The following is a 27926-nucleotide window of genomic DNA, read 5'->3' on the forward strand; positions in this document are numbered from 1 at the left end:
GTATGGATGTGACAGTTGGACTGTGAAGAAGGCTGAGTGCTGAAGAATTGATGCTCTTGAACTGTGGTGCTGGAGAAGACTCTTGAGAGTCCCTTGGACTGCAAGGAGATCCAACCAGTCCATCCTAAAGGAGATCAGTCCTTTAGGTGTTCATTGGAAGGACTGATATTGAAGCTGAAACTCCAATACTTTGGCCACCTGAGGCGAAGAGCTGACTCATTTGAAAAGACCCTGATGCTGGGAAAGATTGAGGGCAGGAGGAGAAGGAGACGACAGAGGATGAGATGGTTGGATGGCATCACCAACTCAATGGACATGGGTTTGGGTAGACTCCGGCAGTTGGTGATGGATAGGGAGGCCTGGCGTGCTGTGGTTCATGGGGTCGCAAAGAGTCGGACACGACTGAGCGACTGAACTAAACTGAACAGGGTAGTTTTAGGACCTGGGCTTCCCAGGTAGCTCAGTGGTAAAGAATCCACCTGCCAATGCAGATGCGTGTTGGATCCCTGGGTCAGGAATATCCCCTGGAGAAGGAAATGGCAATCTACTCCAAGATTCTTGCCTGAGAAATCCCATAGACAGAGGAGCCTGGTAGATACAGTCCATGAGTCACAAAGAGTTGGACATGACTTAGAGACTAAAACAACAAACATTTTAGTGTATCCTACTTCTCTGAAAATTGGTTATTCCTATAGCTTGGTAGAATTGGCCAAAATTTCATTCACTTTCTAAGACAGATAACAAAGAGGGAATTGTGTTCATATAGCTCTTATATTCTGAAAATGGATTTGACCCTCCAGGTTATATTTATGCCTTGTTGTCATTTCAATGATTAGGAAAGATTTAGTATCACACAATCTAATTTCAGGAGAATATTAAGTATAACAATACTCTGAGCATACTAAATCACCAAAGACATTCATAAAGGGACCTATGATCTCAGGTTCAAGAATCCAAAGAGGTAACTCTGAGTAAACGGCAGGAAAGCATGTTCTGATGTGGGAGAGCACTCTGCAGATTATAAAATGTAATAGAGATTTAGATAGTAGAATGTCAGAATACTTTGTTGGGGCTGCTGCCTAACCTGATTTCACCAAGCCTTAGGCTGGACATAGGATAATTACTCAAATGTTACTGCAGAGAAAATCCCACCACAGATGTAGGCTGATGTGGTGATTTTAATTTCTTTTTGGAAGACCCTATAGGATGGATTCTCCATATTTCTTTTCAGTATATATGTATGTGTGTGTGTGTGGTTTTTTAACAGACATCAGGTACATAACACATAATAACTCATATTTTGAAATTATGAATTAACATACATGGTACTCTTCCACTTTATCTTATTTACTGGTTCATTTGCTTAATGTTATAAACCCTTTACTCAACCCAAGAACTGAAACAAAACCAATAACTTACAATATCTATGTGCTTCTCCCCTATCTCTTCCCTTCACTGTTCCTCAATTGTTATCACTATCATATTTTTGTGTGTATTACATCTTTACTTTTTAAACAGTCTTATCAAGGTATATTACTGTACCTTAAAATAGGAAAATTAGACAGAATAAATTCATTCATCCATTAATAGTACAATGAATTTGATGAAGGGCAGGACTCTGCATTAGACATTATGAGAGATATACAAACACCGGAGATAGCAAAGCACTGTACCTAGCACTCAATATATTTTTCACTGAATTGGATCAAGCAAAAAATTTATCAAGTACATATAACATGGCTGCATTCTTAAGTAAAGGGATTGGCAGGGATCTCTTGGAATTTGGACAAAGAAATCGATGATCCAAACAACTTCCCAGGGCCAGTTTTTATCCTTGGGTTGCCAATCTCCTCCATTTTCCTTTCTGCAATCTTTTTCATTTAGCATTAAAGGGCCAGGAGTTGAGTCTCTGCTACTTGATACCCATAAGAAACTTTTACCCCATCTGTTCTATACATGATGACAGATAAATCTCCCTTAAGTTCCTATCAGATCACTCTATACCCAGTACAGACCTGCAATGATTCCTTAGCTCATTATATGATCTAAAACCTTACCCTGACATTCAAGGCTCTGAGGGATTTGATACTAACCAAACCTTCCAACTTTCTGTCTTCTGTCAAAATGACTTACTTATACTTCTTATGAATGCCTCACACTTTAAACAATGTTAAGATGCTTTGCCCTGCTATTTGTCGAAATGTGCTCTATGGATCAACAGAATCAGTTTTATCTGAGAGCTTGTGAGAAAAGCACCATTTCAGGTCCTTACCCAAACCTACTCAATTTGAATCTGCATTTTAGCAAGATTTTCAAGTGATGCATATGCATATTAAACTTTGAGAACCACAGTAAAATTATAAAGTGCTTTTCTCTGGTGCTTAGGGAACTGTTATCATCATTATTTATTTCCCTACAGAACATGTATGCACCTAGAAAGCAAAGGGTTATCCAAATTATGTTATCCAATTATGCTGTCCAGCCCTCAGAAACAAAGGACTACACTGGATTAACTAATTTGGTGTCAGTTCTGCAGCTAAAAAGGTAACTAGAATCATCTTCCTTCACTCTATTGTCTGACAAACCAGACCCAACATAAATAACACACCGACACAAACACACAAGAACATACACACACAAGGTCTTCTGTTAATATGATTTTTAGCAGGAGAGGAAACTGCGAAAGAAAGGAATGTCAGGGACTTCCCTGGTGGTTGAGTGGCTGGGAATGTGCTCCCAATGTGGGGGGGTTGGGTTTGTTCCCTGGTCAGGGAACTAGATCCCATATTCCACAATTAAGACTGGCACAGCCAAATAAATAAATAATTTTTTTAAAAAAAGAAAGAAAGGTGTGTTAAAGCCTGACATGCATATCAAAATTGTTTGAGATCAATTAGACAGTCACTGTAAGTCCCCTTTAAACTAAAACTGAGTGGCTAGATTTACTTGATGTACTCCCAGGTCATGGTCAATGGTCTATGATTCCAGGGAACAACACTTTTGCAGTCCCAGAAGTGACTGTAGGGACCAAGGACAGCCCTGAGATTAAGTCTGAAGCTGCAAAGCCTGATTTCCTTTCTCGGTCATCTCTAAACCCCAGCTTCTTTATAACCTCCTCTAAAATTTCTGCTCTACACGTGTCTACTATCTTGACACTTTCATCTCCTGACATTTCTAACTGCCCTTGCCTCCATGAGCTTGTCACTGTCAACACTTTTTTCTCCTACTTTCTGCTCAACTTCTTGGTCTTTTACAGGGTTCAATATTGCCAAGGTGACAACAAGCTAATTAAACTGTGCTAAAATAAGGAAGTTAGGGAAGAAATATGTCCTGATTAACCTATGCTAATCACCTTCACCCCTTCCCCTTGTGCATTCTTTGGTAACTTTCTTTGTTTTTATTTTTTACTGAAGCATAATTTAATCAAATGTTGTGTTAATTACTGTTGTACAGCAAAGTGACTCAGATATACATATATATATATATACATATATATATATATATATATATATATATATATATATATATATATATGCTGCAGCTAAGTCGCTTCAGTCATGTCCGACTCCGTGTGACCCCACAGACGGCAGCCCATGAGGCTCCCCTGTCCCTGGGATTCTCCAGGCAAGAACACTGGAGTGGGTTGCCATTTCCTCCTCCAATGCATGAAAGTGAAAAGAGAAAGTGAAGTGGCTCATTCGTGTCCAACTCTTAACGGCTCCATGGACTGTAGCCCACCAGGCTCCTCCGTCCATGGGATTTTCCAGACAAGAGTACTGGAGTGGGGTGCCATTGTCTTCCCATATATATATATATATATATATATATATATATATATATATATATACACACATATATACACACACATTCTTTTTAATATTCTTTCCATTATGGTTGATTACCAGACATTGAATATAGTTTCCTTTGCTATACAATAGGACCTTGTTGTTAATCTATTACATATATACCAGTTTTTATCAGCTAATCCCAAACTCCAAGCCCAAACTTCTCTTACTCCTCTCCCCTTTGGCAACCACCAGTCTATTCCCTATGTTTCTGATTCTGTTTCTGTTTTGTAGATAGGTTCATTTGTGTCATATTTTAAATTCCACACATAAGTGATATCATATGGTATTTCTCTTTCTTACTTCACTAAGTATGATAATCTCTAGTTGCATTGATGTTGCTGCAAATGGCACTATCTTGTTCTTTTTATGGCTGAATAGTATTTCACTGTATATATGTACAACATCTTTTTTTACTTCAAAAGATTTCATATTAATTGCACAACATCTTCTTTATCCATGCATCTGTCAATGAACATTTATAATAGGTTGTTTTCATGTCTTGGCTATTGTGAAAAATGCTGCTATGAACATGGGATGCAACTGTCTTTTTAGATTAGAGTTTTGTCTAGATATATGCGCAGGAGTGGGATTCATATGGTAATTCTATTTTCCGTTTTCTGAGGAGCCTCCATACTGTTTTCCACAATGGCTGCATCAACTTACATTCCCATCAGCAGTGTAGGAGGGTTCCTTTTTCTTCACATCCACGTTTAATGATGGCCATTCTGATCGGCCTGAGGTGGTACCTCACTGTAGTTTTAATTTGCATTTCTCTAATAATTAGCAATGTTGAGTATCTTTTCATGTTCCTATTGGCCATCTACATTTCTTCTTTGGAGAAATGTCTCTTTAGTGCTTCTGCCCAATTTTTGATTGGGTCGTTTTTTTGTTGCTGAGTTGTATCTGTTTGTATATTTTGGAAATTAAGCCTTTTCAGTTGCATTGTTTGCAAATATTTTTGATAACTTTCTGGAAAGAACTGACCTGGGGTATCATTATACCATATTCTGGGGCAGGGGCTGGACCTAGTGAGAATTTGTCCTTTGGGTCTCAATATTTTTATTTATTGAACACACTTTCAGCTCTGCCTCTCCCAAGCTCTCTGATATGGGTCTTTGGAGATTTGACCCAAAGCTATTTCATATCTCCCAAATGAAATCAATACAGTTACCACACATCTTTCTAATACTTTGGAATCAGCTTTTTATACACCACTCAGTTGATTAATCTCAACACCACATCTAATTTCTTATATATCTAAGCATATATATATATATATCTTATGTATCTAAGATTTCTTATATATCTTGTTTATTCTAATGAACAAGACCACTGTCAGAGTTAAGTTTCTGACCCAGTGTCCTGTATATGAGAAGATTATTAATGGAAATCTCTGTTCATATGCTTATAAGGTCCCTCCTAAACCCAAAGCTATATAGATACAGTAAGAAAGACAGTGGGGCTATCAGAAGAGACACAGAAACACAGAAGAGAAAATCATGAAATAGATTCATACAAGTAAAACAAACCTGAATTTTGACAAAGGCTAGGCTTTTCATTGGAACCTAGGTCCCCTTTCCTCCTATTTCTCAAAAAGTACACAGGTCAAGAAAGTATAGTTCATATAGTAGAAGTTAAAAGCTCACTGCTCTAGAAAAAGACTGTGTTGATTTTATTCTTGACTTCACCGTTTATCAGCTATGTGGGTTTGGGCAATGTGTATAACCTCTTTAACCTTATGTTTCCCAATATATAAAATGGAATAATATGTCTATATCTTGGAATTTTTGTAGGAGTGAATGACATAATGTATATAATGTGATTAGTACAGTGCTAGTGATCAATCTCATTTTAAGTTGTTAAAATCAAGCTCAGAGAGGACTACTGTACATGCTGGTTTGGTCGGCTGGTTTTTTTTTTTTTTCCTCTAATTTGCAAAGCCTGCTTAATGCTACAGATTCCCCTCTCTAGGACTCTTTTAGTTACACACAGCTCTAGCACATGCCGCTGTCCATGTGGTGGGTAATCTGACTCCCAGCTAAGGACAGTATGTGGTCTTAACTGTCCTGGTGCACACAACATTCCTCTTGGCAATAACTCTGCATGTGTGTGATGAGGGCAAACAGAAATGGAAGAGCCGTTTTTAAAAACCGAGCATGATCTTATAACATAAAAACTTATGTACTTAAGCCAATGGTATCAAAAAGGACAAACATCCTCTTTCTATTTTAGGCTAAATATCAAAGGAAATAAAAATTTTAGCATTAAATATCAGTCTCTTATGAATTTAGCAGGATGTGAAAGACATTAGAAGGAATCTAATCTCCTCCACCTCTAAGATGACTCGACAACTGGCCTGTCTGCTTCAGAGTGCCACCACTGGAAAGGGTATCATTTGTGTTAAAGTAATGGCTCTTTCTGTTTAAAGACAAATGGAGGACTGGAACGTCTTCACAGAGAAATCTGTGTCTTTGTCTGAACAAGTCTATCAAAGGATTGGTATAAAACAAGTCAGTGTTGATGTGCCTTGATGGTATGATAACTTTGGAAGTCTAAAGGAAAAAAACATTATAAAGTGTGTACAAGAAAGGGTTCTACTCTCTGACATAAATCACAGCAAGATCCTCTATGACCCACCTCCCAGAGTAATGGAAATAAAAGCAAAAATAAACAAATGAGACCTAATTAAACTTAAAAGCTGTTGCACAATGAAGGAAACTATAAGCAAGGTGGAACAAGGCAGCCTTCAGAATGGGAGAAAATAATAGCAAACAAAGCAACTGACAAAGAATTAATTTCCAATATATATAAGCAGCTCATATAACTCAATTCCAGAAAAATAAATGACCCAATCAAAAAGTGGGCCAAAGAACTAAAAAGACATTTCTCCAAAGAAGACATACGGATGGCTAACAAACACATGAAAAGATGCTCAACATCACTCATCATCAGAGAAATGCAAATCAAAACCACAGTGAGGTACCATCTCATGCCAGTCAGAATGGCTGCTATCAAAAAGTCTATAAACAATAAATGTTGGAGAGGGTGTGGAGAAAAGGGAACCCTCTTACACTGTTGGTGGGAATGCAAACTAGTACAGCCACTATGGAGAACAGTGTGGAGATTCCTTAAAAACTGGAAATAGGACTGCCTTATGACCCAGCAATCCCACTGCTGGGCAAACACACTGAGGAAACCAGAACTGAAAGAGAAACATGTACCCCAATGTTCATCACAGCACTGTTTATAACAGCCAGGACATGGAAGCAACCTAGATGTCCATCAGCAGATGAATGGATAAGGAAGTTGTGGCACATATACACAATGGAGTATAACTCAGCTATAAAAAAAAATGCATTTGAATCAGTTCTAATGAAGTGGATGAAAGTAGACTCTCTTATACAGAGTGAAGTAAGTCAGAAAGAGAAACACCATTACAGTATATTAATGCAAATATATGGAGTTAGAAAGACATTTATATAATGACAACCCTATATGCAAGACACAAATGTAAAGAACATTAGATTTAAAGAGACACAGATGTAAAGAACAGACTTTTGGACTATGTGGGAGAAGGTGAGGGTGGGATTATTTGAGAGAATAGCACTGAAACAAGTACATTACCATACGTAAAACAGATGACCAGTGCAAATTCGATGCATGAAGCAGGGCACTCAAAGCCAGTGCTCTGGGACAACCCCAACCAGAGGTATGGGGTGGGAGGGAGGGGGGAGGGGGGTTCAGGATGGGAGGACACATGTACACCCATGGCTGATTCATGTTGATGTATGGCAAAAACCACCACAATATTGTAAAGTAATTAGCCTCCAATTAAAATAAATTTTTTTAAAAAAAGAAAGGGTTCTGGGGGTGAGGAGAGTTTGCAAAATACAAATTTTGTCAATCTGTCAAAGCTGGATTGAAAGTTGCTGTTTACAAGACAGTAGGACTCTTAACTCTCGGCAACAATCTCTGTCCAGCAGTCACTGCAGGTGCTGGAGAATGAGACCAGAAGTATTGCAAATTATTCTCCTGGAGTCTAGGTTTCTGCCACCACTGAAAACTTGTTTCAGTATTTTATCCTCAAATAAGAGAAAAAATGTCAAGTCCAATCTTTAGCTAAATTTGAAAATTTTCTAACAAAGTAAAAAGTGGTTTGCCATATAATTCAAACCAAATATCTGTTTATCTTAGTATTTGAGCCTTAAGGTCTGAATTTTTTGTATAGAAGAACTCTATAAACTGGGCCTTTTAAAACTGGTTCCTATACCACCATATATAAGGGTCCAAGAAATAAAAACAAAACCAATTTTTTCTTTTAAAGAGAGATATTCTTGGAATACTTGCTCTTAGAGCCCTAAGCCTCCATGTGAGAAATCCAACTACCCTGAGGTCACTATGCTATGAAAAGACCAAGCCGTACAGAAAGGCCCAGCCCAAGAGGAAAAGATATCACGTGGAAAGAGAGAGAGAGGCCAACTATCACCAAGATGCCAGACTTGTGAGTGAAGGAACCATCTTGGATAAATGTACTCTCAAGGCCCAGCTGCCCTAGTTGAAAACACATGGATCAGAGATGAACTGCCCAGTTGATGCTTCTTGAATTCCTGACCTAAAACATCAAGTCACAGTAGAGAGATCATATGCCCCAAAAGAACACCTCAGTGAGCAAGAGTTTCAAGATAAGTCCCAGTTGTTTCCAAGCCCATTTAGGTTCTCAGCATCAGGGGGAGGAAGTAGTAACATTCCTAATACATGATCAAGCATCCTATTCTTTGATGGAGAAGCAGTCTGAGAAAGGTCATGAACAATGTGGACCTTGACAATAGGAAAACAAGTATGGTGCAGATATCCAAATAGAAATCTGGATGCTAGTTATGTATGCTAGTTGGGATCTTCCCAACCTAGAAATCGAATCTACGTCTCTTATATCTCCTGCACTGGCAGGTAGATTCTTTACCACTGCGCCACCTGGTAAGTATAGCTAGCATGTTACAGTTATCCTTTAAAACAGGTTTATATCAAAATACCATTTAGCTACTGGAGAAACCATGAGAACCAGGACAGTGAGTATTTTACTTTAACATGAAAAAAACGTAATTGATAATCTCTTTGGCACTGCATAAAATAGAGAAATTTGACAAAACATTAGGAAAAGGTAAAACAATGAGTGTGATTAAGTAAAATTTCCAGTCATCTAGAAAATAATCCTACCCTTAACATTAGTGTGTTGAAAATAAAAATAAGAGATTTATTTTTCTAAAAAGCAAGAGAGGGGTAATTTCCTACTGATCTAGTGGTTAGGACTCAGTACTTTCATTGCCATGACCCTGTTGCCCTGGTGGGGGAACTAAGCTCCTGCAAATCATGTGGTGCAGCCAAAATAAACAAGCAAACAAATACATAAAAATAAATACAAAGGACTCTTTCCTGGTGGCACAGTGGAAAAGAATCCAATGCAAGGGACATGGATTTGATCCCTGGTCTGGGAAGATCCCACATGCAGTGGAGCAACTAAACCTGTGTACCACAACTACTGAGCCAGTGCTCTAGAGCCCATGAGCCACAACTACTGAGCGTGCATGCTGCAACTACTAAAGCCCTAGCACCTAGAGACGGCTCTGCAACGAGAAGCCACCACATGAGAAGCCTGCTCACCACAACCAAGAGCAGCCCCCACCTGCAACTAGAGAAAGCCCACACTCAGCAATGAAGACCCAGCACAGCCAAAATTAATAAATACAATTTAAAAATACATACATACAAACAAAGCAAGAAAGAGAGAATAAAAGACAAAGAAACAGCCAAGCACAAAGACAGTATGATAAATGATCAAGAGATCTGGAAAAATAGAACCCATTGTTACTGAGGAATGGTCTAGATAAACTGGGGAAGAAATGATAAGGAATTTCTAGAATTTTTAGAATTTCCTATGTACCTCATCAGAGCAGCCAGAACAGCCATCATAAAAAAATCCACAAACAATAAATGCTGGAGAGGATGTGGAGAAAAGAGAATTGTCCTACACTGTTGATGGGAATGTAAATTGGTACAGCCACTATGGAGAACAGTATGGAGGCTCCTTAAAAAACTAAAAATAGAGCTACCATATGACCCTGCAATCCCATTCCTGGGTATATATCCAGAGGAAAACATGATCCAAAAAGAAATATGCAACCCAGTGTTCATTGTAGCACTGTTTACAATAGCTAAGACATGGGAGCAACCTAAATGTCCGTCAACAGACGAATGAATAAAAAAGATGTGGTACATATATATAATGGAATATTACTCAGCCATAAAAAAGGATGAAATAATGTCATTTGCAGCAACATGGATGGACCAAGAGAGTGTCACATTGAGTAAGTCAGACAGAGAAGGAGAAATATCATTACTAATATGACATCCCTTATATGGGGAATCTAAAAAGAAATAATACAAATGAACTTGCTTACAAAAGATAACAGACTCACAGACTTCGAGAACAAGCTTATGGTTGCCAGGGGAAAGGATAGGGAGAATGGATAGTTAGGGAGTTTGGGATGGTCATGTACACGCTACAACATTTTAAATGGATAACTAACAAGTACCTACTGTATAGCACAAAGAACTCTGCTCAGTGTTATATGGGAGCCTAGATGGGAGCAGGATTTAGGGGAGATTGGATACATGGGGAGATTGGATACATGTATATATATATGGCTGAGTCCCTTCACTGTTCACCTGAAACTATCATAGCATTGTTTGTTAATCAGCTACACATCCATATAAAATTAAAAGGTTTTAAAAAAGAATTTCCTGTGTACCAAAATATCCTCAGGAACTTTTCAAAACCATCACCAAAATAGTCAGTTTATGTCAAATACTAACCTCTCTTCAAACAGCTTAAATATGTTCACATGCCAAATTCATTTTTGCAGAGACTAACAGTGGGCCACAGAGTATAGAAGCTCTAGACTTGTTCAAAAATGGCAGAAATCATTAAACACACACAATTCACAACACCTCTTCTGACTTAACTCATGTATCTCCTTCCTCAACTATTTTGCCTCCCTCACCGTGCATGAAAAATACATGTCTTCCACAATAGCTGTTCCTTTGTGGACAATTCATATTAATTATCATTCTGTAAATAAAGGTAACTTATTGTTTAAAATACATACTAAATCATACAATAGGCAAACAAAAAAACTGGAAATTCAAACTCATCCATCAAATAATTTAAATAACATTTAAAAAGAATGCACCAAATTTAGCTTATTGTGTGAATTTTCACTAAATATTCCCACTAAGGTAACACTTTGAAACATTTTATGTTGCTAACCTACCTGACCTCCCTTCTCTTTCCCCAATTTTTGCCTAATTGTAGCTACTATCAGATTCTTTCACTGTGTACTTTTAAACAAACCTGATGTTCTACTTCTCAGACCACTGAACTTATATTACATCCATGAAGCTAGTCTAACTCTGCAGACATCCTATTCAGGCAGTGTTATGAGAGCCTCATCATTGTTCCTGGTCTCTATGTATCTTGTCATCTTTCCAGAGTAAGACTGCCAAAGTCTTGGACTCTTCATTTGGTGGAGTCTAATTCTGTTCTCTTTACAAAGAGCTAGGGTTACACTCAGCAAAGGTTACCATTTACGTGAGACGTGAAGCCTGCTAGCATAACTCATCACCAAAGTGAAATCCCTAGCTATTTTTTCTCTCAAGGACATCCTCAGTGCTACCTAAAATCAAGAAGGAACACTTCAGGACAGGTCACACATAGGGCCCACACATATTCTGAATCCACCATATCATTTTGATAACTCTAGAGTATAGCATTATTTCACAGCAGTTGAGCAAAAGGGTTTTTCTTCCTGAAAACCTCCTTTTCTGTCTCCTAGAGGAAAATACATGAGTATGAAATGTAATGACTACAGTGGCTTTAGCAAGAGAAGAGTGAGCTTTCTTTTAGAAATATTCTTTTTCTGGAAGGAAGAGGGGTGGTTCTCATGCTTGGTTTGGTTTTATAACTTACCCAAATGAGTTCTGAAAGGTTTACTTGCATAAATAAATCACATCTTAAGCTGTTACCTAAAGCACAGCTCATCTTTCAAACTTCTGCATTCTGGAATGGCAGTCTAAATCCCAGTCCTAAGTGCTGACTGCTTTTGCCTTTAGTGCCAATATTCATTTTTCTTTCCCTCATCCTCTGATGGAATTTCATCTATTCCAATAAATATGAAAATCAGAGATTTTAAAAGAGAAAAATTTTTTTAATAAATTATTTTAATTGGAGGCTAATTACTTTACAATATTGTAATGGGTTTTGCCATACATTGATATGAATCAGCCATGGGTTTACATGTGTTCCCCATCCTGAACCATCCCTCCCCATCCCATCCCTCTGGGTCATCCCAGTGCACCAGCCCTGAGCTCCCTGTCTCATGCATGGAACCTGGACTGGTGATCTATTTCACACATGGTAATATACATGTTTCAATGCTATTCTCTCAAAACATCCCACCCTCGCCTTCTCCCACACAGTCCAAAAGACTGTTCTTTACATCTGTGTCTCTCATCATTATCATCTTTCTAAATTCCATATATATGCGTTAATATACTGTATTGGTGTTTTTCTTTCTGACTTACTTCACTCTGTATAACAGGCTCCAGTTTTATCCACCTCATTACAACTGATTCAAATGCATTCTTTTTAATAGCTGAGTAATATTCCATTGTGTATAAGTACCACAGCTTTCTTATCCATTCATCTACGTTGCTTCCATGTCCTAGCTATTGTAAACAGCACTGCAATGAACATTGGGGTACATGTGTCTCTTTCAGCTCTGGTTTCCTTGGTATGTATACCCAGCAGTGGGATTGCTGGGTTGTATGGCAGTTCTGTTTCCAGTTTTTAAGGAATCTCCACACTGTTTTCCATAGTGGCTGTACTAGTTTGCATTCCCACCAACAGTGTAAGAGAGTTCCCTTTTCTCCACACTCTCTCCAGCATTTATTGTTTGTAGACTTTTTGATAGCAGCCATTCTGACCGACATGAGATGGTACCTCACTGTGGTTTTGATTTGCATTTCTCTGATAATGAGTGATGTTGAGCATCTTTTCATGTGTTTGTTAGCCATCCGTATGTCTTCTTTGGAGAAATGTCTTCTTAGTTCTTTGGCCCACTTTTTGATTGGGTTGTTTGTTTTTCTGGAATTGAGCTGCATGACCTGCTTGTATATATTGGAGATTAAGTCTTTGTCAGTTGCTTTGTTTGCTATTATTTTCTCCCATTCTGAAGGCTGCCTTGTTCCACCTTGCTTATAGTTTCCTTTATTGTGCAAAAGCTTTTACAGTTAATTAGGTCCCATTTGTTTATTTTTGCTTTTATTTCCATTACTCTGGGAGGTGGGTCATAGAAGATCCTGCTGTGATCAAATTTTTAAAATATTTTGAAAATGCAAACAGACCTAGAAGAAACCTTCTCACTTCTTATTAGATATGTGATAACCAAGACTCCAAAGGGTCTTGGCGTAGGAAATGGCAACCCACTCCAGTATCCTTGCCTGGAAAATCCCATGGACAGAGGAGCCTGGTGGGCTACAGTCTATGGGATCGAAAGAGGCGGACACAACTGAGGGCACATGCACATGCACACACCAAAGAGTTTTGTCCAAGGCGTGTAGCTAATCAATGACAGATCCAGAGCCAAAATCCAGATTTCCTCAATCCTGAACTAGTGCTCTCTCTCCCACACTATCTGGTGTCTCTATATTTTTATCCATTTCTATATCATCTTCAGACACAAATGGTTTAATTCACACTAACCAGCAGTATATCCCAAAGTAAGATTCAGGACATCTCATGGTTCTATTAGTTATCACTGTCTCCTTTTATCAGCTGGAAGATCATGGACAGAAGATGGGAAATACTGCCTGGCCTCTTCATGCCACTGATGAAATGACAGCACCGGCTGTCTAGCGCCTTGTGCATGAAGTGTCATTGTTCATGCTTAGAACAAGAAGCATCTGAGATGTTGAGTACGGTGGAGGGGCTTCCCTTTATAAGAATTGGATTTCCTCTTTTTTTCTCATTAGCCAGTGAGCATAGGACAATTTGAAGGTGGGCAAAAACTTGAATTTCACTCACCACCAAAACTACTTTGCTGATGTTTTCTAGCTTCTCCTTCAAAATATGCCAAGAGGCTTGAATGAAATTCTAGCCTCTTGGACCAAATGACCTTTTATTTATAAGGTATGTTTCTTCCAAGAAATTCCAAATGTTTCTTACACTTTCGGTTAACTCTTCTCTTCCCATGAGGGGAAGCATTTCATTTTTATCTTCCTGCCATAGCCAGAGTTTCCCTGCTGTCTCCAGGGTTTCTTTCCAGGGTCTGATACTTAAAGGTTAGAATCTCCAGAAGTCACAAACATTCTCAACTGACATCTCAGCCAAGATTGCTAACAAAAGTATTCATTCAACAAATATTTATTGAGTATCTCCTATGTGCCCGGCACTATTGTAGGCACTAGGGATACAAGAGGAAACAAAACAGACCTTTGAGAAGCTAACACACAAATTAAAAAGATGGTTTCCATTACCCAGTGAATTCCGAACCACAAAAATGCTCTATTCTGATAAAAAAAAATTTTTTTAATCACTACCGTCTCAACTACTCAGACTAATATCCACAGTTTTACATTTATCCGGTGATACAGAGTTCATTTGCTACAGGCCTATATGGATTGCATTAGAAAACATGAAATTTGGATTCTAATCCTGACTCTTCCACCAACAGATAGCATGACCTTCAGCAAATACATAACCTCTATGACCCTTAGAGTTTTGTTCTCTGAAGATGTTAGACAAGATTTCCCATGTCTTAGTCTGCAATTCTGTGATTGGTTAACTTCACCTAAGATGGCTATATTCCTTTTTTTTTTAAACTGGAATATAGTTGATTTACAATGTTGTACTAGTTTCTGCTGTACAGCAAAGTGTCAGTTATATGCAAACACATACCCACTCTTTTTAGATTCTATTTCCATATAGGTCATTACAGAGTATTTAATAGAATTCCATGTGCTACACAATAAGTTCTTATTAGTTATCTATTTTATATATAATAGTACATATATGTCAATCCCAGCCTCCCAATGTATTCCTTCCTCCCCCCTTCTCCTTGGTAACCGTAAGGTTTATCAAAATCTGTGACTCAATACTGTTATATAATAGGTTCATTTGTACCACATTCTTAGATTCCACAATAAGTGACATTATATGATATCTGTCTTTCTCTGACTTACTTCACTCAATATGAAAATCTCTAGGGCCCATCTATGTCTCACAAATGGCATTAGTTCATTCTGTTTTATGACTGAGTAATATTCTATTGTGTATATGTACCACATATTTATCTATTCCTACATCAATGGACATTTAGGTCACTTCCTTGTCCTAGCTATTGTGAATGGTGCTGCTATGAACACAAGGGTGCATGTATCCTTTCAAAGTATGGTTTTTTCTGGATACATGCCCAGCAGTGGGATTGTTGGATATGGTAGCTCTATTTTTAGTTTACTAAGGAATCTCCATACTGCTCTCCATAGTGGCTATACTAATTTATATTCCCACCAACAGTACAGAGGTTTCCCTTTTCCGGAAGAGGTGGAATCTTTCTATATCAACTGCTTTTATTTGTGGAGTGGTATTGAGGGAAATAACACAAACTAACACACACCTCCTAGGACAACTGTTAACAGCATCTGCTCATGCAATAATCTATAAAATCAATCAGCTCCATGCCTATAATGTCTTTAACACTGGACTAGATACTTTGGGGATGGGAGACACACAGAAAGATGCCTGATCGTAAGGAACCTGATGTAAGATGAAGTACACAACAGTAAAGAATTGGAAACAAAAGTGTATTATAGGAGTTCCCTTGTGGCCTACTGGCTAGGATTCTAGGTTTTCACTGCTGTTGCCCCAGTTTAATCCCTGGTTGGGAACTGAGATGCCATCAAATGGCATGACGAAAAAAAAAAAATCAGAAGTGCACTATTAATATAAGGACTGTAAGTTCGCAAGAGAAGAAAAATCAAAGACAACTAGATTTGAACCCTCTGAGGAAAGGTGGAACTCTCCCTGGATCTACATATAGCAATCACCATCACAATAATGATGATGTCCAACACATGGACATCACCAGATGGTCAACACCGAAATCAGATTGATTATATTCTTTGCAGCCAAAGATGGAGAAGCTCTATACGGTCAGCAAAAATAAGACCAGGAGCTGACTGTGCCTCGGATCATGAACTCCTTATTGCCAAATTCAGACTTAAATTCAAGAAAGTGGAGAAAACCACTAAACCATTCAGGTATGACCTAAATCAAATCCTTTATGACTATACAGTGGAAGTGAAAAAATAGACTTAAGGGACTAGATCTGATAGACAGAGTGCCTGATGAACTATGGATGGAAGTTTATGACAGTGTACAGGAGACAGGAATCACGACCATCCCCAAGAAAAAGAAATGTAAAAAAGAAATGAGGAAGCCTTACAAATAGCTATGAAAAGACAGGAAGCAAAAAGCAAAGGAGAAAAGGAAAGATATACCCATTTGAATGCAGCGTTCCAAAGAATAGCAAGAAGAGATAAGACTTCTTCAGTGATCAATGCAAAGAAATAGAGGAAAACAACAGAATGGAAGAGACTACAGATCTCTTCAAGAAAATTAGAGATACCAAGGGAACATTTCATGCAAAGATGGGCTCGATAAAGGACAGGAATAGTAGGGACCTAACAGAAGTAGAAGATATTAAGAAGAGGTGGCAAGAATACACAGAAGAACTGTACAAAAAAGATCTTCATGATCCAGATAATCACGATGATGTGATCACTCACCTAGAGCCAGACATCCTGGAATGTGAAGTCAAGTGGACCTTAGGAAGCATCACTACAAGCAAAGCTAGTAGAGGTGATGCAATTCCAGTTGAGCTATTTCAAATCCTGAATGATGACGCTGTGAAAGTGCAGCACTCAATATGCCAGCAAGTATGGAAAAGTCAGCAGTGGCCACAGGACTGGAAAAGGTCAGTTTTCATTCCAATCCCAAAGAAAGGCAATGCCAAAGAATGCTCAAACTACCGCACAATTGCACTCATCTCACATGCTAGTAAAGTAATGCTCAAAATTCTCCAAGCCAGGCTTTAGCAATATGTGAACCATGAACTTCCAGATGTTCAAGCTGATTTTAAAAAAGTCAGAGGAACAAGAGATCAAATTGCCAACATCCGCTGGATCATCGAAAAAGCAAGAGAGTTCCAGAAAAACATCTATTTCTGCTTTCTTGACTATGCCAAAGCCTTTGACTGTGTGGATCACAATAAACTGTGGAAAATTCTGAAAGAGATGGGAATACCAGACCACCGGACCTGCCTCTTGAGAAACCTGTATACAGGTCAGGAAGCAACAGTTAGAACTGGACATGAAACAACAGACTGGTTCCAAATAGGAAAAGGAGTATGTCAAGACTATATATTGTCACCCTGCTTTTTTAACTTATATGCAGAGTATATCATGAGAAACGCTGGACTGGAGGAAGCAGAAGCTGGAATCAAGAATGCTGGGAGAAACATCAATAACCTCAGATATGCAGATGATAACACCCTTATGGCAGAAAGTGAAGAACTAAAGAGCCTCTTGATGAAAGTGAAAGAGGAGAGAGAAAAAGTTGGCTTAAAGCTCAACATTCAGAAAATTAAAATCATGGCATCTGGTCCTATCACTTCATGGCAGATAGATGGGGAAAACAGTGGAAACCATGGCTGACTTTATTTTTCTGGGCTCCAAAATCACTCTAGATGGTGATTGGAGCCATGAAATTAAAAGACGCTTACTCCTTGGAAGGAAAGTTATGACCAAGCTAGACAGCATATTAAAAAGCAGAGACATTCCTTTGCCAACAAAGGTCCATCTAGTCAAGGCTATGGTTTTTCCAGTGGTCATGTATGGATGTGAGAGTTGGACTATAAAGAAAGCTGAGCACAGAAGAACTGATGCTTTTGAACTGTGGTGTTGGAAAAGACTCTTGGGAGTCCTTTGGACTGCAAGGAGATCCAACCAGTCCATCCTAAAGGAAATCAGTCCTGGGTGGTCATTGGAAGAACTGATGTTGAAGCTGAAACTTCAATACTTTGGCCACCTGATGCAAAGAGCTGACTCATTGGAAGAAACCCTGATGCTGGGAAAGATTGAGGGCAGGAAGAGAAGGGGACAACAGAGGATGAGACAGTTGGATGGCATCATCGACTCGATGGACATGGGTTTGGGTGGACTCTGGGAGTTGGTGATGGACAGGGAGGCTTGGCGTGCTGCGGTTCATGGGGTTGCAAAGAGTAGGACTCAACTGAGCGACTGAACTGAATAGCATCTAACATTTATTGAGTGATTGATCTGTGGCACAAATACGAGTTAAGTGCTTTTGTAGGCTATCTCATTTTTCCTCAAAACAACCCTAGAAATAAACACTATTTTGTGCCTGATTTACAGATTGGGAAACTGAGGCTTATAGAGGTAATAGAGGTAAACCTAATATACCTAATAAATGGTAAATACAGGCAATCTGATCCTACAGCATTCCATATCACTGAATGGATTTCCAACACAGGAGATAAAGAGAAAAGGACAGTACTGGCACAACAGTTCAGTTCAGTTACTTAGTCATGTCTGACTCTTTGCAACCCCATGGACTGCAGCACACCAGGTCTCCCTGTCCATCACCAACTCTCGGAGTTTACTCATACTCATGTCCATTGAGTCAGTGATGCCATCCAACCATCTCATCCTCTGTCGTCCCCTTCTCCTCCTGCCCTCAATCTTTCCCAGCATCAGAGTCTTTTCAAATGAGTCAGTTCTTCGCATCAGGTGGCCAAAGTATTGGAGTTTCAGCTTCAGTATCAGTCCTTCCAATGAATATTCAGGACTGATTTTCCTTTAGGATGGACTGGTTGGATCTCTGTGCTGTCCAAGGAACTCCCAAGAGTCTTCTCCAGCACCACAGTCCAAAAGCATCAATTCTTTAGCACTCAGCTTTCCCTATAGTCCAACTCACATCCATACATGACTACTGGAAAAACCATAGCATTGACTAGATGAACCTTAGTTGGCAAAGTAATGTCTCTACTTTTTAATATGCTGTCTAGGTTGGTTGTAACTTTTCTTCCAAGGAGCAGGCATTTTTTAATTTCATGGCTGCAGTCACCATCTGCAGTGATTTTGGAGCCCAGAAAAATAAAGTCTCTCACTGTTTCCACTGTTTCCCCATATATTTGCCATGAAGTGATGGGACCAGATGCCATGATCTTAGTTTTCTCAATGTTGAGCTTTAAGCCAACTTTTTCTCTCTCCTCTTTCACTTTCATCAAGAGGCTTTTTAGTTCCTCTTCACTTTCTGTCATAAGGGTGGTGTCATCTGCATATCTGAGGTTATTGATATTTATTCCAGCAATCTTGATTCCTGCTTGTGCTTCTTCCCATCCAGAGTTTCTCATGATGTACTCTGCATATAAGTTTAAAAAGCAGGGTGACAATATACGGCTTTGATGTACTCCTTTCCTGATTTGGAACCAGTCTGTTGTTCCATGTCCAGTTCTAACTGTTGCTTCCTGACCTGCATACAGATTATTCAAGAGGCAGGTCAGGTAGTCTGGTATTCCCATCTCTGGAAGAATTTTCCAGTTTGTTGAGATCCACACAGTCAAAGGCTTTGGCATAGTCAAAAAAGCAGAAGTAGATGTTTTACTATAACTCTCTTGCTTTTTCGATGATCCAACAGATGTTGGAAATTTGATCTCTTGTTCCTCTGACTTTTCTAAATCCAGCTTGAACATCAGGAAGTTCATGGTTCATGTACTGCTGAAGCCTGGCTTGGAGAATTTTGAGCATTACTTTACTAGCATGTGAGGTGAGTGCAAGTGTGCAGTAGTTTGAGCATTCTTTGGCATTGCCTTTCTTGGGGATTGGAATGAAAACTGACCTTTTCCAGTCCTGTGGCCACTGCTGCCTTTTCCAAATTTGCTGGTATATTGAGTGCAGCACTTTCACAGCATCATCTTTTAAGATTTGAAACAGCTCTACTGGAATTTCATCACCTCCACTAGCTTTGCTTGTAGTGATGCTTCCTAAGGTCCACTTGACTTCACATGCCAGCATGTCTGGCTTTAGGTGAGTGATCACACAATTGTGATTATCTGGATCATGAAGATCTTTTTTGTATAGCTCTTCTGTGTATTCTTGCCACCTCTTCTTAACATCTTCTGCTTCTGTTAGATCCATACCATTTCTGTTCTTTATTGAGCCCATCTTTGCTTGTAATGTTCCCTTTGTATCTTTAATTTTCTTGAAGAAATCTCTAGTCTTTCCCATTCTATTGCTTTCCTCTATTTCTTTGCATTGATCACTGAGAAAGGCTTTCTTATCTCCTGCTATTCTTTGGAACTCTGCATTCAAATAGGTATATCTTTCCTTTTCTCCTTTGCCTTTAGCTTCTCATCTTTTCACAGCTATTCGTAAGGCCTATTCAGACAACCATTTTGCTTTTTTGCATTTCTTTTTCTTGGGGATGGTCGTGATCCCTGCCACCTGTACAATGTCACATACCTCCGTCCATAGTTCATCAGGCACTCTGTCTATCAGATCTAGTCCCTTGAATCTACTTCTCACTTTCACTGTATAATCATAAGGGATTTGATTTAAGTCATACCTGCATGGTCCAGTGGTTTTCCCTACTTTCTTCAATTTCAGTCTGAATTTTACAATATAGAGTTCTTGATTATACCAGTCAAGCTCCTGTCTCCTTTGAAGTCATAGCACTTATTACTAGCAGCCTGTGGGGTGATTACACGCTGTCTTGTGGTGTCACTGGCATTGTTAAATGTCTTCCGACATTAGTGTTTTTGATGTCTTGTGGTATTACTAAGATGTTGTTGCTGTTGTTCAGTTGCTAAGTCATGCCGAACTCTTTGCAACACCATGGACTGTAGCACAGCAGGCTCCTCTGTCCTCCACTATCTCCCAGAGTTTGCACAAATTCATGCCCAGTGAGTTAGTGATGCTATCTAACCATCTCAACCTCTGCCACCCGCTTCTTTTGCTTTCAATCTTTCCCAGCATCAGGGTCTTTTCCAATGAGTTGGCTCTTTGCATCAGGTGGCCAAAGTATTGGAGCTTTAGTAACAGTCCTTCCAGTGAATATTCAAGGTTAATTTCCCTTAGGATTGACTGGTTTGATTATCTTGCAGTCCAAGACAAAAGTCTTCCCCAGCACCACAATTCAAAAGCATCAATTCTTCAGCTCTCAGCCTTCTTTATGTTCTACCTCCCACATTCGTACATGACTATGGATAGAAAAACCATAGCTTTGATTATATGGACCTTTGTCAGCAAAATGATGTCTCTGTTTTTTCATACATTGTCTAGGTTTGTCACAGCTTTCTTTCCAAGGAGCAAGCATCTTTTAATTTCATGGCTGCAGTCACAGTCCACAGCAATTCTAGAGCCCAAGAAAATAAAATCTGTCACGGCTTCCACTTTTCTCCTTCTATTTGCCATGAAGTGATGGGACTGGATGTCATGATCTTAGTTTTTTGAATTCTGAGTTTCAAGCCAGCTTTTTCACTCTCCTCTTTTACCCTCATCAAGAGGCTCTTTACTTCCTCTTCTGCCATCAGCATATTATCATCTACATATCTGAGGTTGATGTCATTTCTCCTGGCAATCTTGATTCCAGCTTGTGATTCATCCAGCCTGAGATTTTATATGATGTACTCTGCATATAAGTTAAATAAATTACTAAGACAGCACCTATATTATTATTACCATGTATCTTTTGCAGTATTGAGCTTTTCATATACTTTTATTGTGCCAGCTAACTCTAAACTCCTTTGTATTGCTCCTGGGGTCTTGGCTAATTCAAAAGTTTGAGTGTTTGCGAAGCTTTCATTCATTAGAAAAATTATCCAAATCAAACAAATACAGCTAACACTGTTTGATTCTACCCTATTTAGAGAGTCTATAAGTATAGACTCTTTTTGTGCCCAGTTTTGGGCATAAAGGTAATCTGTGTGTGTTTGTAACCCCTTCAGCCCTTATACACTCATAGAGTTAAAGCTATCTTCTGAACAACCAAAGAAAAATTCTATCTGTTCTTTGAAAATTAAAAAACAACTAACTAACTCAGTTAAAAAGTAGTTCCAGTTTGCAGGTTTATTTTGTTTTACAAATTTATAATATAAATAAATAGAAAGGAATTTATTATATATAAATAGAAAGGAATAGACATAATATATATGTAATTTTTAAATAATAATAAAATGCATACTCTGAAGCCATTATCCACCATAGGAAATAAAACATGAAAGAGTAAAAGATATAAAAGATTTATATCATCAAAATTTTTAAGTAAATTAACTCTAAAATGATTATAAAACTTTAAGATGATAAAGGGGGTTTTAAGACTTAAAAAAGACACCAACTATTACATTATTATATGGTGAGATCAGAAAGAGATTACAGGTAGCTCAGTGGTAAAGAATCTGCCTGCCAATGCAGGAGACATGGGTTCAATCCCTGGTCTGGGAAGATCCCGCATGTCAGAGAGAAACTAAGTTTGTGTGCCTCAACTATTGAGCCTGTGTTCTTGAGCCTGGGAGCCACAATTACTAAGCCACAACTTTTGAAGCCCACACACTCTAGAGCCCAACAAGAGAAGCTACCACAATGATAAGCCCACACACCTCAACCAGAGGGTAGCCCCTGCTCTCCGCAACTAGAGAAAAGCCAGCGCAGCAACAAAGACTCAGCATGGCCAAAAGTAAATAAATGAATAATGATTTTCAAAAGGAGATTAGATAAATCTAGCCCTAATGATGATATCAAATACTTCTGCTAAAGATTTTGTAAGTGGGAACTATTTTATGTCCATTAAAGAATTGTAGTGTAAAGTGACTATATAGCCTGGATTTGTGGAATAATTATAATTTCACCCCATTTCCATAAACCAATGGCTTTCTGGAAATTACAATATTTTTTATTCAAGCTAGTCTACATCTTCCAACGTACCTCTTCTATCAAGAAATAAAGGTTCTTGTGGGGTCATGCAATCTATGCTGATGTGGGTAAATAATCAACATAGATAAAATGAAAAAAAGAAAAGCATCAGGTTAGAGATTTAGAAGATTCTGACTCTAGTCACTGTTGAATTACTGGCTTTCATGAAGTGAGCATTAGACTTTCAGGTAGCTAATACAGAGGGAAATATAACCAATATTAAGATCCACAATATCTATAAGGGAAAACTAAACCAGTTGCACAGGAGAAGCCCATTATTCCTGATTCTAAGAACTGAGATGTATTTCTCTACTAAATCTTCACAGAAATAATATGATCGTTTACATCCCTTCCTTATAGTAAACACAGCAACGTGTTTCAAAGGGTTTTGCTTTCAATTGAGTTACAAGTGATGTAGAATATTATATAAGTTACATGGCAACCCACTCCAGTATTCTTGCCTGGAGAATCCCATGGACAGAGGAGCCTAGAAGGCTACAGTCTATGAGGTCACAAAAGCTGGATACAACTTAGCGACTAAACTACTACAGGTGTACAATATAGTGACTCACAATTTTTAAAGCTTATACTCCATTAAGGAGACGGCAATGGCACCCCACTCCAGTACTCTTGCCTGGAAAACCCCATGGACGGAGGAGCCTGGTAGGCTGCAGTCCATGAGGTCGCTAAGAGTCGGACACAACTGAGCGACTTCACTTTCGCTTTTCACTTTCATGCATTGAAGAAGGAAATGGCAACCCACTCCAGTATTCTTGCTTGGAGAATCCCAGGGATGGGGGAGCCTGGTGGGCTGCCGTCTATGGGGTCGCACAGAGTCGGACAGGACTGAAGCGACTTAGCAGCAGCAGCAGCAGCAGCATACTCCATTAATTGTTATTGTAAACATTGACTATATTCTTTGTGTTGTACTATACATTCTTATAGCTTATTTTATACATAATAGTTTGTATCTCTTAATTCCCTATTATTATATTGCCCCTCCCCCCTTCCCTCTCTTCACTGGCAATCACTAGTTTGGTCTCTATGAGTCTGCTTCCTTTTTGTAATATTCACTAGTTTTCTGTAGCTTTTAAATTCCACGTATAAGTGATACCATACAGTATTTGTCTTTCTCTGTCTGAACTTATTTCACTTAGCACAATACCCTTCGAGTCCATCCATGTTGTTGCAAATGGCAAAATTTCATTCCTTTTTATAGCTGACTATTCCAGGAAATGGTAACCCACTCCAGCCAGTATTCTTGCCTGGAAAATCCCATGGACAGAGGAGCCTGGTAGACTATAGTCAGTCCGTGGGGTCGCAAAGAGTCGGACACGACTGAGCAACTTCACTTTCACATTCACTTTCATTCCGTGTATATATATCATTATCCATTCATCCACTGATGGACACTGATTGCTTACATATCTTGGCAACTGTAAATAATGCTGCTGTGAACACTGGGGTGCATGTATCTTTCCAAATTAGTGTTTCTGTTTTTTCCAAATACCTATCCAGCAGTGGATATTCCTGAGTCATATAGTAGTTGTATTTTTAGTTTTTTGAGGAATCTCCATACTATTTTCCATAGTATACCTTGCCAACAAGGTATAAAGATTCCCTTTGCTTCACATCCTTGCCAACATTTGTTACTTGGGTTCTTTTGATGATAACGATCCTGACAGGTATGAAATGATATCTCATCGTGGTTTTGATTTGCATTGCCCTGATGATTAGCAATATTGAGCATCTTTTCATGTGTCTGTTGGCCATCTGGGTTTCCTCTTTGGAAAAATATCTATTCAGATCTTCTGCTAATTTTTTAATCGAGTTGTTTTATTGATGAGCTGTATGAGCTTCTTATATATTTTGAATATTAACCCTATCAGTCATATATTTGCAACCATTTTCTCCCATTTAGTAGGTTGTCTTTTTGTTTCACCAATCATTTTCTTTGCTGTGTGAAAGCTTTTAAGTATAATTAGGTTCAATGGATTTCTTATCATAACAAATATGCTGAGGACCTCAAACCAAAATGCAAATTCAGAGATACTAATATATGCCCTCTGAAATGGCATTTTTGGGAAATAAGTCAGCAGTTCTTCTGGGTACAAGCACATAACTTCATAAAGGTAAACATCTGGAATTTTTACACTGCAAATATTAAAATAGTTCCATCCTTAGTCAAGAATTCAGATGTTTTGGATTGATCTGCGATTTGTAATTAATTTGCTGGTCCTAGTATGAATATAATATACTTGAACTACATTTCATTAAATTCCCATCAGATTTAGATAGAACTTCTTTTTTTCCTTTTTTATAGGTAAGTACCCAGAAAAGTAAGAAAACATTTTTTCTCTGGGATTATGCTTGGCATATGTGACAGAAATGTCAGAGTAAGTACAAAATGTGAATGTGCATTTGTCATGTATGACTATAGGGGGAATTCTACTTTTTAAAATATATACCAATCAATTTATCAACTTTCCAAAGTACAATTTGATTATTTGCTTTGGAAGTTTTTTCTTCTGCAATTTTAAGTGTTCAGTAAGAGCCACTGATTATGGGCTGGAGGAAAGGACAAAGGAAATCTAAACCAAAATGACGAGGAGTCATAATCTACTAATACTTGCTCAAAGAGAAAACACTTGAATTATTATGCAAACCAAAAGAAAAATAAGAATTAAAGGTAAAATTTTCATATATTCAGTATATACTCATATTCAGTGAGGCATTTGTATCAAAGCCACCTCTAATCTTTCTTTAACTGGATTGTGTTTGGTTTTGTTTCCCCTACAGGATAAAGAAGAAAACCACTAGAGTGTCTCTGACTATCAACTCTCCTGTTAATGAAACCTCTAACATCAGATCAAGTTATTCTACCTTAGTTCAACCACTGTGTATTGACCCCCAGAGGGTAGGTTCAACTTTAAAAGCTTTCTGAGGGGTTTCAGTAATGGAGACACAGGCCCAGAGAAGAAGGAATCAATGCAATTTTCTTGAAAAGTATACACAGGAAAAGCTTCCAGCTGCATGACCTCAGAAGGAACAAGAAAGAAATCTATGGGTCTCAGAAATAACTCCATGGTAGTTCTGTGGGTTGGCCATTTGTCTGTGTGCCAGACCATAAGGGACAGTTGGTTTCCAGGAGCTCAGTCCCATAATAGAATATTCCAACTATCCAAGGAATGAATTCCCTTGTAATTAAAAAAGGAGAGACAGATGTTTTTCAAAAACCTAAAAGATACAAGAACAACTGTAAGGAAGAAGGAAAAAAATCTAGTCAGTAAAATTTAGAAGTTATTTAAACCTTTAGTGTACAGTCTCTAAATAATCACCAATACTCATTTCTCAAATGTAATCACCTAGTGTTGTATTTCATCATCTCAACTAACGGAATGCTGGAGGAGAGAGGAAAAAGAGGTGGCATTGGAGTAGATATCCAAACTGACATTTAATTTAGGAATATCACCTCTTTCATAAAGTAAATTTATAGTGTGGGTAGTCACAGCTAGCCCATGGCCACCATTCAACTAAGGTTTCAGAGCCTTGACAATGTGGATGACAGTGTCTCTTCTGTTTCTTAACCAGATGCAGAGTCCCTGCAGCAGCCTGTTGGGATCCACTTGTGTTGTAGCCCCTGTGTTCACCAAGGTAATCTATGCACAGTGTATAATGGAGTTTGCATTTTATAGACAAATTGTAGGGTTTATCAAAGGTGTAGGAAGAAGAAAAGAGAAAACTAGAAAGGACCTCAGGGATTATAATTCTTTATATATGAGAAAACTGAGTCCCAGAAAACATGAAATTATTGTTCAGGGTCACAGGGCAATTCATGGTTCATCCTATGCTCTTTAGACTTTTGCTCTGTGTCAATCCTCCAGCGCTGGAAGGCAATACCTAGACGGTTCTCTCCAAGCAGACAATGCTCTGCCTGACCTCAAGGTCCAATTCATCACATTAACTGGCCACAAGATGCCCTCTGAAGAAGTCAACAAGCAAAACCATATCTATTTCTGGCTTGGGTCACAGTCAGAGATCAGGATTTAGACGCCTCCTCTATCATTCACTGGAAACAGCAGGATTCAATCAACTAAGTCAAACCAAGCTAAGGCTGCTATCTTCTGCAGGCTCTCTGTCTCCCAGTTTTCAAATCTAACAGAACTGGAACTATTGCCCCTGCTGGCCTAAGGTATGAGAAGTACAGCTGGAACTTACCCAGATACAGGATGGGAGACACAGGAAACAGTGTCATTATGAGTAAGGAGCATTGCTATCAATTCTGGAAGCCCACTTTCAGTAGCTGCTATCAGGCACAAGTCTTCTCTCCTGCTGCATTCCTTCCTTATAACATGCAGCCCTGGACATCAGGCTCAAGGCCTGGGCTGGTGATCATTATGTCTTACCTACATCTCACCAGGCAGAAGGACCTCAGGTCCTTTCTCTTTGGTCTGAGGGCCAAGTTATAATCTGAAATGTGATTCCAGATTCCAGAGGACCCTGGAGCTGAGAATAGGAGAGGAGGGAGATTAGAACTTAAGGGGTAAATTTACCACAAATGTCACTTGTTCATGTATGAATTGTGAGACTGTACTAGCTGTTGTTAATACTTTTATATATCAATATAACTCTTCATTCTTTAAAGAAAGTTTTCAGATTATGTCTCCGAAATGACCCTCAAAACCTCAAGTATGCTGAGCATTTTGCTACCCCTATTTCACAGACAAAGAACAGGAGTTCCACAAAAGAGTTCCACATAGTCTTCCAAGTTCCTACGATGAGCTTCAACCCCCTAGTGGAAAAGTTGTGATTTTGGCCTGGTTCCTCTAAGTCATGATTCAGAATCATTAACAAATTACAATACTTCCCATAAATCTGTGATTTCATAGGTACTAAACAAAAAAAAAAACACAAAAAAGCGAAGACTTCTGAACTAACTGGTTTTCTATTTTGAAAAGCGGTTCTTGGGAAAAA

The 27926-nt window shown here is 38.6% G+C and overlaps 1 protein-coding gene across 13 annotated transcripts in view; it reads left to right on the top strand.

The window, feature by feature from the left end:
* Window positions 1–27926, top strand: part of MYOT (myotilin) — a 64007-nt gene that overhangs the window by 10363 nt on the left and 25718 nt on the right. For 8 of the 13 annotated variants that reach the window (XM_069592127.1, XM_069592130.1, XM_069592132.1 and 5 more), the window contains 3 exons: window positions 25276–25348; window positions 25752–25869; window positions 26544–26606. In XM_069592127.1, coding sequence (XP_069448228.1) covers window positions 25341–25348; window positions 25752–25869; window positions 26544–26606 — 189 coding nt within the window. In that variant the 5' untranslated portion in view covers window positions 25276–25340. The remainder of the gene's footprint in view (window positions 1–25275; window positions 25349–25751; window positions 25870–26543; window positions 26607–27926) is intronic. The other 5 variants (XM_069592137.1, XM_069592135.1, XM_069592136.1 and 2 more) reach the window with 1 other exon arrangement.

The sequence above is a fragment of the Ovis canadensis genome, chromosome 5 (genome assembly GCF_042477335.2).
Source record: "Ovis canadensis isolate MfBH-ARS-UI-01 breed Bighorn chromosome 5, ARS-UI_OviCan_v2, whole genome shotgun sequence".
Lineage (NCBI taxonomy): Eukaryota > Metazoa > Chordata > Mammalia > Artiodactyla > Bovidae > Ovis > Ovis canadensis.